This window comes from Daktulosphaira vitifoliae, unplaced genomic scaffold (genome assembly GCF_025091365.1).
Source record: "Daktulosphaira vitifoliae isolate Bord-2020 unplaced genomic scaffold, ASM2509136v1 Scaffold_2, whole genome shotgun sequence".
In the NCBI taxonomy this organism is placed as follows: Eukaryota; Metazoa; Arthropoda; class Insecta; order Hemiptera; family Phylloxeridae; genus Daktulosphaira; species Daktulosphaira vitifoliae.
Genome location: NW_026099573.1, coordinates 19,347,743 through 19,359,324, shown reverse-complemented (window position 1 = coordinate 19,359,324; position 11,582 = coordinate 19,347,743). Strand labels below are relative to the sequence as shown.

The following is an 11,582-nucleotide window of genomic DNA, read 5'->3' as shown; positions in this document are numbered from 1 at the left end:
AGATTCTCTATTGATATGTTACTATTATATTTATTTTTTAAGAGTTGGTCCAACTGTTTAGGAAATAAGTTAACATGTTATCATTTTTGGTCGGATATTTATGAATTTGAAAAATGGGGTATGTTACATATACATTTATAATATAAGGTTTGCAAATTTCAGAAATTTTATTTTGTAATTTGTTGGTAGTTTTTTGAACTTAATCTTTTTATTTTACAATTTCTATTGGGTAATTAAAAAAAAAAAAAAATGTAAATATTAAAACTAAATAAAAATTAAAATAATATAAATATTTATTTTGAAATTTTAATTTACAGGTTATTATTGTAAATGTATACATTTTTGAAACGATTAAATTATTACTTATATAATTGTTAGGAAAGTTTGTTCATCTGTTCAGTGCGTATAAATAAATATTACTTGTTTGTGTATAAACTCTTTTTGTAGTTTATTAGTACACTTACCTGTTGCACCTTATTTGTACCCACCAATTGGTAAATTTTACATACTGTTATATTAATGTTGACTCGGTCAGGGTCAATTAAATTTGTAATTATTTCTTTATCAGCTCACACGTGTCACCACTTAGTGTACTTGCCAAGGTCTTTGTGACCATTATCATCTATATTTCTGTAATAATTAGTTTAAAATTAATTATTATTACCATATTGAACTAAAATTATCAGTTAATGAAGCTTAAAAGTATTTTTTTATCTTTGAAGGGAGTTTTGTTTTTGTTCCCTAAATAATTTTTGTAACTTTTAAAAGTAATTTTTTTAAGGTTTTCTAAGTTTTCAACTTCTGAGTTTTAGTTAATGTATAGCCTTAATTAATCAATTTCTTATTTCTTATCCCAGATATAATCTACTGACTCAACAAAAATTAAAAAAAACTTTTGAAAAAGATAATTTATACTGTAATAAAACCCTATACAGCATATGGCATAGTTTGGACAAGTATTTATGATATTTGATAGTGCAAACGATGGGGTTTTTTTAAAAACAATTTAAATTGGTTATCACATGTGTCGGAGAGCCAATCAGAACTAGTTATTTTAGTCACAGATTCTACTAATGTTTGGTATGCTTTTGGTTACAACAGTGCTAATACATAGGTAGTGTATCAAAAATATTTGAGAATGTATTCCGCTTATCGTGAACGGCCATGTTGTGATAAAATGTTGTAAACAATCGTAACTCGAAGCTTTTGATCATCTTGAAAATTAACGGCTACTGATTAAAATTATATATACTTCTAAGGATCTATTTGTAATTAATGGCTTTACAATTTCATCAAAATATTTTGAAAGAATTTCTTTTAAATCTGATTATATTTCATATTTAATATTTTATTTGGTAATTAACCTACAATGGAAGAAGGTAATACTAATTTTAAACATCCCTCTATTTGTGTTTTAATCGGTATTTTTATAATAATTATTATCTGATATTTTTATTCAGTTAAGTTTTTATGTATGTATTTTTAGGTATTTATTTAAGCTTAACTTTTTGTTTAAATGCAAATTGTCTTCACTTCAAACAATTAAACTTTACATACATGTTACTTTTTGTTTTTCTATGGATTTATAGATATATTGTGTGTTCAAAAAATTTGAATTTTTCATTATATTGTTAAAGAAATCCTAATGTTTATTATAATTATTTATTCTAAAGTACATTCAGTAATTTATGATTCCATATACTAAAAATACAAGTTGTCAAACTTTTTAATTCTGTTATCAACCTTGTAAGAAACTGAAGATATGAATTATGTATGATTGCTGTAGAACATAATGGAAAGATTTTCCTTAGATAATAAAAGATCTAGGTTCATTTTCCAACTTTCTATCATTATTATTCCTTTGTTTGAAGTTTATCTTGTAATAGTTTTAAACTTGCATAGTTCTTTTTAACTCATTGAAAAATTTTTACATGACATTCAACATTTAAAAAAAAAATCCTAAATGTTGGTCAAAAAGCTAGTTCCTTTCTAATATTATTCATGTATGTAAAAAAATAATATTTATATAATGACAAACCTAAATTCAATAATCAAAAAATAAATTTAATTGGTCTATTTAATAAAAAATTAATTTTGCAATGGAAATTTTTACTGTTTTGCTTTAATACTTGTCTTAATTGGAAATATATGTATGTGTGTGAAAAAATATTAACAATTAAAAATAAGCTTTTATAAATTAAATTTCAGAATCTGACACATTTCAAACTTGGTGGGAAATACCAAGTATAGTACACCTTTGCAATACATTAAGTACATGTGTCAATGACATATATCCTATTACTATTGAGGTAAAGTGATAATTTAATGTATGGTTTTATTATTTATTTAATTTTTGAACATTTTTCAAAAATAAATAAATTTATTATTGGGACTAAATTACAAAATGTGTAATAGTATCTACTATTTCAAAACCAATTACTTACTTCATTATATAAGAAACCTCTTATGTTTAAAAAATTAAATAAGCTAGATTTTTCATTTTCATTTTTTGCATGTATTGTATAAATGTATGATCTAAACATGGAGTTAAAAAAAGTAGTTAATATCTATTCATTTTGTATATATTACAGAGATTTGAAAAAGGCTTCAATGACAACTCAAATATATTAATGAATATTGCTATACGATTTGTAAAAGTCTGTGGGTTCTATGATCCTCACTCAAATAAATGGTGGGATTTTATGAAAAAATTATTAAATAATCATTGTCCAGTAAGTAATTATAGTTTGTAATTGTTTTATTTTTATAATGTGAGTTATATTAGAAAAAAGTTCTTTTGATTAATTAAAAGAGAAAATACAAAAAGTTACTATGCTTGGAAATCCAATGCATTCAAAAAATATATTATGATACTGGTTTTTTCATAATTTATAATATACTTTTTACTCTTAATACATGTTATAATAAATACACTAGTTTAAAAATGTTAATTTTTTATCACATTAATCCTCATTGTTTTAAATATAATTAATTTAATTTTTTATTTTGTAGGTTTATAATTTTGAAAATCCAATTGATGAAGATGCAAGTTTTAATGATTTATCTCCAAGAAAACAAGTTGAAGTGTTATACATACTTGGTCATTTAATTTTGGACGTTGAAAAAGTTCAAGAAACTTTAAATCAAAATTCTGAAGTTTTAAGTAAACTTAATGTGAAACCATTAGGTTATGATGTAAATAAATCAGTTTATTGGTATTTTGGAGGCACTAGATTATATAGAGAAGATTATGACTTAACTTATTTACCAGATTACGTATTAGAATTAATTGTAAGTTTTAAATATATTTTTATTCCTAGTTTTTAATCATAACTGTGGTGAAATAATATTGTTTTTTTTAATTTTTAAAGAATCCTGAATCTAATGAAATTATGACAAATTTAAATGAGAAAAATGATGTAAGTAATTGAAATTTTTGTTTAATTATTTAACAATTTTGTTCGAGTTTTATTTTATTTTTGAAAAAATTTAGTTTTTTCCAATAAAATGTCAGTATATAATAATTTAAATATTTTCTGTTATACTTTTTTGAGGTGTAAATGCATTGAAATTATCAAAAAATAGTTAGTTTAAGTTATATAGGTTAGAACAAATATGTATTAAAAATGCTTTAACTCAATTACTCTTCCTAAAATTTTAATCCCCATCTATTTATCATTTTTATAAGAAAAGTATTTAAAAATTAACTAATTTGAAATTTTTATATATACAAGCATTTTTTTTATTATTTTATAATAAAAAATATGATTCAGTGAAATCTATGAATGCATAAATTATTTAAAATATATATTTGTATAGCAAAATTTTATTTGTATCAAAAGTTATATGTTGTCAGTTTAATCTGTTTAAACCTGTGTACTAAAATTTAAGTGTATTTGCCTCAACTGTCTTAATAAGTTTTTTTATAATATTAATAGTTATATTGAATGCTAATAGATATATTTATTATTAAAAAGTTATGAATTTATTTAAATTATCTTATAATAAGTAAAATAATAAATGTATTTTTTAGAATTCATGCGATATAAATGATGCATCTGACCAGACAAGAGACAGTATAATAAACAATTCTTATTTACATGAAGTAAGCATTGGACCATACTAATATTTCAAAAAAAAAAATTGAGTATATATTCATTAAATCTGTAATCTGATACCAAAATTATATATTTGTAATAGCAAATATGTTTATTTGAGTATTGGATATGGTTAAAAATGACAATATAAATTATTTAATATAAAAATTTATTCATTGTAAAAGTTTGTATTAAAAAAAATTTAAAATCCATCACCTATTGAATAGACTGAGCACCAAAAAGTTCTTTTTAATAAAACACAGAAAATAAAATATGCCATTTTACTTTTTGAATTTCTTCATTCATTGATAATGTTAAAATATTTATTATGTTGCTTTCTAAAAATTTGAGTATTATATTCACTAGAAATATTTTATTTTGTTAAAGCTATTCTTTAAACAGATATAGTAATATTGAAATGATAACTGAGGTTCTACATGTCAACCTTTTATCATTGTATAATAAGAATTTTTAATTAATAAATTTTTATTGTTAATTTAGTGTGGTTTAAATCTTTTTATATTATTAAAAATGACAAAATACTTTTTTTAAGGATGTTCAAAAAAATCTCCAAACAAAACCTTATCCATCAGGAATATTAGGGTCAGGAAAATGGAATATGATTTGTGATGATGATGAAAGTTGGCATTATTTAACCGATACCACAGAATATAGTCGTAATTTTAATGTAAAATTGTTACATAGATCTTTAAATAAAATTACACTTAAATTGCCAACTCTTAAAAGAAATAAACCAGTTTACCAATTTATCAAGTACACTGCACCTAAAAGTATTTATCATAAGTCATTAGCATCAAATCCAAGAGTTACAAGAAGTAGACAAAGTGCTGAACATGCATCTGAAAATAATCATTTTGACGAGATTAAAAATGAAAATCATGGTGAAATTGCTAAAAAAGATAACTTTAATTTAAAAACCTTACAAGTTAAATTAATTAAAATTGATTTGGATTCTAAATATAGTAGTATGTTTAATGTGAAAAACTTAAAGGAGAATGTACTGAATGAAAAACCAACTAAACTAAAACTTAAGGATACTAATAGATTGCTCCGATCTAATAGTCGAAAATTTCATGAAGATTTAGAATTTAAAAGAACAAAAAAAGATCATTTTGATAAAGAATCTATTGTTGCTGTTGAAAGATGTGGTCAAGAAAATGTTCAAAATGTAAAACGTAAAAATACCAAACTTATTACAACTCAAAAGCGATTTCGTACCCATGCGGAAATGCAAGTATCTCCATTAAAGGATGTAACAAGTCGTGTGTTAATGTAATTTAAATCATAGTTTTCAATTAAAAATAGGTTTTATTTCTAATTTTATTGTACCACACATTGTAATTAACATGTTTATTTCATGTTTTATTTTCCAAGTTTTATTTTATTAATTTTCAAGTGTATAAAATATACATATATATCATTAGATTTTTCTTTAAGGTTTTAAGAGTTAATATTTATTTATTGTCATAATACTTTATATACATGTATAAGTTTATTTTCTAAAAAAACATTTATAACATAATTTATATTATTATTGTGTTCTTCTTATTTAATTTATTTTATTATAAAACCATATTTTCTAAATGTTGTATGTTAGTATACAAAACAGCATTTCTGTAATTACAATTGTTGGCTTATAACCTTACAGCAGTTAAATTGTGTAATAAAAAATATATTGAAAAAACATACTCAACATAAAATTTTTTGTTGGACCCTATAAATATTTATACTGTAATTAAATAAAATATTAATATTTCTTACATTAAGGCTAAATATTATGTTATATATACAGTGGCGTCTCGTGGCTTAGATGACGCACCCAATACTAAAATGAATTAAAAGAAGAAAATTAATTGTATATTCTTAATTCTACATTTTTATTAAAAATGCAATTTTTTAAATAGTAAAATAGTTATAATACATTTGTGTGTGCGAACATTAAAGTTGTTTCTCTCAATACATGCGGGTAATATATACACACACGAGTAGTGTTTGGACGACCAACAGAGTCGTCCAAACATGCTCACCAATTGAATCTCATAATGATACAATCAATTAGTGAAGTAAGTCGGTAGTAAAAAAGTAGTCGGTGTTCGTTTGACAAGAGTAGTACAGACTCCTTGGAATTTTAATATTAGAACCGTTAATACTGTTTTTTAACACAGTGAAGACTTTATAATTTGTATGGATAAAATAATTAAAAAATCTTTACATGCTAAAACAATTAATCAAGCCACTGGTATTAAAAGATTTCTAGAAGATACTGATTTTATATTTTGGTTGAATATTTTTCATAAAATTATGCCACACGTTGATTGTTTATATAGTTTTGTCCAAGCTAAAAAATCAGACCCATTCAAGTAGACAACTTAGTAAAACTATTTGTAAATAAAATAATTAAAATTCATGATTATATGTCATCAATTTGTTCAATATTTTTAAACCAATCAGACATAATACATTCAAAAAGAGAAAAACTAGCGAAGACCCAAACATTACGAAAAGAATTATTGCTTTAGGAGTATGTGATGTTTTAATAACTCAAGCAGGAAGTCGTTTTAGCTTTAATGAACATCTAGTTATTATCGAGATGGTCATAATGCCCATGCACTCAGACCTATTGATCCATTGTGCTTTAATGATCATCTAACTACAGCGTTGCTTTTTCAAAACGAATATTACTCAAAATTTAAGAATAAATTCCCAATTGATTATTTACAAAAAATTATGAATTGCTATCCTTTCTTTACAAAAGAACGTTTAAGAACTGAACTTGAGATTATATATAGCCGTGATGGTTTTCGTTTATTAAAAGGAATTATTCCTACAATTAACTATATAATAACAAATAGAATGAGCGATTTATTTAAGGAAGTACTTAAATTATTGGTCGTCATTCCAATGACATCGTCGGAAGCTGAACGCAGATATTCAACAGAATAATAACTTATTTACGAATTACCATGGAATAAGACAGACTAAACGCCTTATCTATTCTTAGTATTAAAAGTGAAATGATTGCATAAGATGTAGAATTCAATACAAGGGCCATCGAACATTTTTCATCAACAAAAAACGGGTGGATGGATTTTATTCATAAAATAATTCCATAAATTAGTTATTTTTTAATTACATAACATTTACATAAATTCATACACTTGCTATAATATACTATAACAATTTTATGAATAAAATAATAATATGTGTACTGTGTTTCATTTTATATTTAATTTGACAATTTCTTATATTTATGACTAGCGGTATTTACTTAAAGTCGCACCTCCCCACCTCTAGTACGTACGAGCCACCACTGTATATATATATAGTATTGTTATATCTCGATAGTTACCTTATACTATTATTATTTTTAAAAAGCAGTCTGTAAAATGGTACAGTTTTAAATGTTTATTAGAATTAATCGTGAAATGGTGGGATACCAACACTGTGTATTGTATGTTAATTTTATAAAAATAATAAAATAAATTTGCTTAGTATAAAAATCACATTACATATCAGTTTGGTAAACCATTTATTAATTGGAAATATATAAATTTATATAAATATAAAATTACTCAAAACTAACAATAAAATTATTTAGTTTTTAAGCTCTAGATAGTTTTGATATTGAGTTATAATAAGAACTCGGCAAAATACATTTTTATTTTAAAAATTCTTAATTTAAAGTAAATTAATTTTTACTAATTGAAATTACACAATTCTGGTAATAAGGATAATTTTTAAATTGTAATGATGACAAATAATTTTCCTTTTAATTATTCTCCTATTTATTTTTTCAGTTGAAAATCCACTAAAATTGAAATATAATACAATTTTTTGTGCTAATAAATAATTAAATTTAATGGCAACAAATTTATTTATAATGACACTTCAATATAAAATTAGAAAAATACTTTTTAAAAGTAATTGATATTTTTTTTTCTGTAAAACTAGGATCGAAAGAGGTGGTTACTTAGATGAAGCTAAGTAATCTTTTGTTATAATCTCCTCAAAAATTAAAAAAATTAAAAATCCAATTTTTTTTTTTTTGAGAAATTTTAATTTGTAAATATTTGTATTGCTTAATACATACTTTTACATTTTTTTTAGCTTCGATGCGAAGCTGAGAAGGTATTAAATTTACTATGATGTGTTTTCTTGTTGTGTCTGAACACTTAATCTCAGCTCTCGATTTTAATGAACAATAGGTCAAAAGATCACAAATCGTATTTAGTCAAAGATATTACCCTCAAAAATTGAAAAAAATTCCCTCGTTCCCCAAAAACGAGGGAAATCCCTCAAAAAATTATAAATTTAAAAATCGCTAATTTTTGATATTTTTTCAATTTTTACTTACAAATTTTTTTACTTAAAATGCCATTACTTTTTTAAAAAATGACCGAATCATTATAATTTTTTTTTAGATACCTTAGGTATTTATTTTGATATAGCATATAAAGTTAAACTTATTTAAATTTTTTTGCATTTTGTAAGTTGAGAAAAATAACTTTGAAATTTGAACTAGCTCAAATTGACAATTTTTTTAGACGATGGAAGCGACGTACGATTGCCAAGTCGGTAAAACTTGTGTCTTACACGATTGGGGTACAAGGTTCCAAACCGCGTATAGTAAGGAATTTTTTCTTAATTTTTTCTTAATTCTTTTTAAATTAAAATACATTTTCAATTCCTTTAATTATTATCTTATTTAATTCAATCATTTCAATAAAGATCAAGGATCCCATCACTGTAGTTGCCACTCGCAAGAAGAAATTTCTTGTTCATATTAAAATTATTTTAGGTTTTAGCTTCGATGCAAAGCTGAGAAGGTATTTTTTTGTGACTATCATTTATTTTCTCTGCTCTAACTTGATCTACTTTTTTCAACGATACGTCAAATGACTACAATTCGTATCTAGTTGAAGATATTATCCTCAAAAATTGAAAAAAAATTCTAATTTATCAATTAAACAGTTACTTATCCCATGTTCTCCATACAGACAATTAAAATCATTCATTTCTAATGTTTTCAAAGTATTTATTGACGAATCAAGTTCGATATGATAGATTTCAATTACAAAATTAAATCATTTTACTTTGGAATATAATAATTTTTTTACTCTATTTGTGTGTGCTACTACTAGACTATAATGTTTCAAATTTTTTTGGTAACATGTTGATATATAAATCATTTCTAAAAAAAATGATAGTTAGTTTCTCCTGAATTAACAATGGATTTTTAGATCTTTTTAACGACTTTTTTTTGATTAGTTATTTTAGTAAAGTAAATGATTAAAATGAATTCAGTTCATATTTCAATTGTAGAATATTTTTAAACACCAAAAGTTACTAGAAAATGATTACTATTATATCTATTTAAGTTATCTATTACGATAAAAATTCAAAAAAATATTGAGCTTTTCTGATAAATTTACTATAAATAGTTATTATAAAATGTCCTGAGTGCATATTAATCTTAACGATACAATTTTTTTATTCATAAAATTTCCTATCAGATAGGAAATAGATATTTCATTAGATTCTAATGATGTCAATTTCAAACTTGCAAATTGAGCTAAAGGTTATGCTAATAAATTAATTTCTTTTATTATAAACTTTCACAAAAATCAGCTTTAAAGGATTAAAAAAATAGGTTGATTATGTCATTTTCCTTACTTTTAACATATTAATAATCAAAATCAGTATTAAAATAATTTTTTTTTGTTCTTAATTATTTTTTTATATATAAATATATTATTTTTTAATAATAAGTAATAATATTAAAATTTAGAAGTAATAGAAAAAGTCTAATTGCACATTTGAAAACATCGCGAAAAGTTGATTTAGAAAAGTATATTTTTGTTTCTGATGAAAGTTTCTGGTAGTCCAGTGTATAAAACTTATAAATTTGTTATAAGTAACAAACATTTTTTATTGAAAAGTATTGCATTAAGCCTTTTAAATTTTTATACGCGTTAAAAGTAAAGAAATATACAGAGTGATTGACTAACTATGCCTCACGAATTTTCTTTAAAAATATTAGTATTATCGTATATGTAATTATTTTATTTGTTATAAATCTTTGTTGAGCTACTTGACAAGAAAAATGAAGATTCAATCTTCATCCCTCAACCCTTAAATCAATATCAACTTTAGTTTTTCAAATAGCAACCCAGTTTTTTTTTTTATTAATCTTGTTAATAATAAAAAAAAAAATTCTCAAAAAAAAAAATCAATTTTAATAAATTCTAAGCGAGATATTACTATTTAAAGTTTAGGGGATTTAACAAATAAAACAGTAGTCGGGTAAATATAGTATCGTTATTATTTAGTGTACCGATAAGAAGTGGTAGCGCTTATCGATTTACGATCCATAACGTTCTCGTCTGTAATGATTTTTTCTTAATAAACCCTAAACTTTAGAGAGCCGTGGAGCGCTTAATATTTAATAAAATAAAATATTTTTTTTACAAAACATTTTTTTTTTATTAAACTAAATATAATGGTATAAAAAAAAAATGGTGTTGCCATTTGAAAATATGAAGTTGACACTATTTTTAAGCAAAAGGGATGGTGGTAAAAATTTAAATTTTCTCGTGAAACAGCTCATTAAAGATCCATAATGATTTAAAAAAAAAAATTGTTTATAACTCTTATATTTTCAGAGATAATTCGTGAGGCATAGTTAGTCAATCACCCTGTACAACTACTTAACTATTTTTATAATATCTCCGTAAAAATTACAATATTAAATTATTGAATATCAATTTCATACTAATTATTATTTAATTATTATTTAATTATTATTTATTCATATATAATAATTATAAATTAAATAACTAATCGGGATAAAATTAAGGGAATAAGAGTTATTATTGGTTTTTAAATAATCTACCAATTTCTTAAAATTAAATACTATCAACAGATTTGCATTGAAGCGTTTCTTATGATAGTGATTTTAATCACAGTTAGATATCATCTATACTTATCCCAACTATGCCACGTCCATACTTGGCCGCGACCCCACTGTGCTACCGTTTTTTTAAATTTTTCTTGTACATTTCTTCATTTGCATTTTTTACATACTCAAAACTATTATTTGTCATAAGAGTCATTTTAGTTGCTACATCAACAGTTCTATGTTTGAAACAATCGTAATTTATAGATGTATGAATAGAAAAAAGGTATTACACAAATGGAAACCTAATAATATGGGAAGTTGGATTAAAATCCCTTTTCTTACCACATTGGAAATTAAAACCAATTTTCATAGAATTCAATTTAAATGTCAAAAATTATCCTAGTGAACAATTTTTATATAAATTTTTAATGTTATTTTATAAAACTATTAAAATACTTTTAATCAAAAAATAAAAAATTTATAAGATATAATAATTTTAATAAAGATAACAAATCAAAAATATAAATTTTTTTTCGGTTATGATATATTTGTATTAATATGATTTG

At 23.1% G+C, this 11,582-nt stretch overlaps 1 protein-coding gene across 3 annotated transcripts; it reads left to right on the top strand.

The window, feature by feature from the left end:
• Positions 1-5,644, top strand: LOC126899408 (chromatin remodeling regulator CECR2-like). 3 transcript variants are annotated; one of them, XM_050674345.1, is made up of 7 exons: positions 1-118; positions 2,209-2,309; positions 2,592-2,732; positions 3,013-3,291; positions 3,372-3,419; positions 4,034-4,105; positions 4,651-5,644. In XM_050674345.1, exons 1-7 carry the CDS (start codon positions 16-18, stop codon positions 5,392-5,394), a joined length of 1,488 nt encoding a protein of 495 aa, XP_050530302.1. In that variant the 5' UTR covers positions 1-15; the 3' UTR covers positions 5,395-5,644. The 3 variants fall into 3 exon arrangements, with proteins under 3 accessions (XP_050530302.1, XP_050530304.1, XP_050530303.1); XM_050674346.1 differs by lacking the exon at positions 1-118 and adding an exon at positions 1,133-1,379; XM_050674347.1 differs by lacking the exons at positions 1-118; positions 2,209-2,309 and adding an exon at positions 1,132-1,379.
• The last annotated feature ends 5,938 nt before the right edge of the window (positions 5,645-11,582 follow it).

Excerpts from the sequence above, each read along its gene's own strand:
- LOC126899408 (XM_050674345.1), top strand. The coding sequence starts at position 16 with ATGTTACTATTATATTTATTTTTTAAGAGTTGGTCCAACTGTTTAGGA. Across the intron at positions 119-2,208 it reads TTATGAATTTGAAAAATGGG|AATCTGACACATTTCAAACT; the intron begins GTATGTTACATA and ends ATTAAATTTCAG. Across the intron at positions 2,310-2,591 it reads TATATCCTATTACTATTGAG|AGATTTGAAAAAGGCTTCAA; the intron begins GTAAAGTGATAA and ends TATATATTACAG.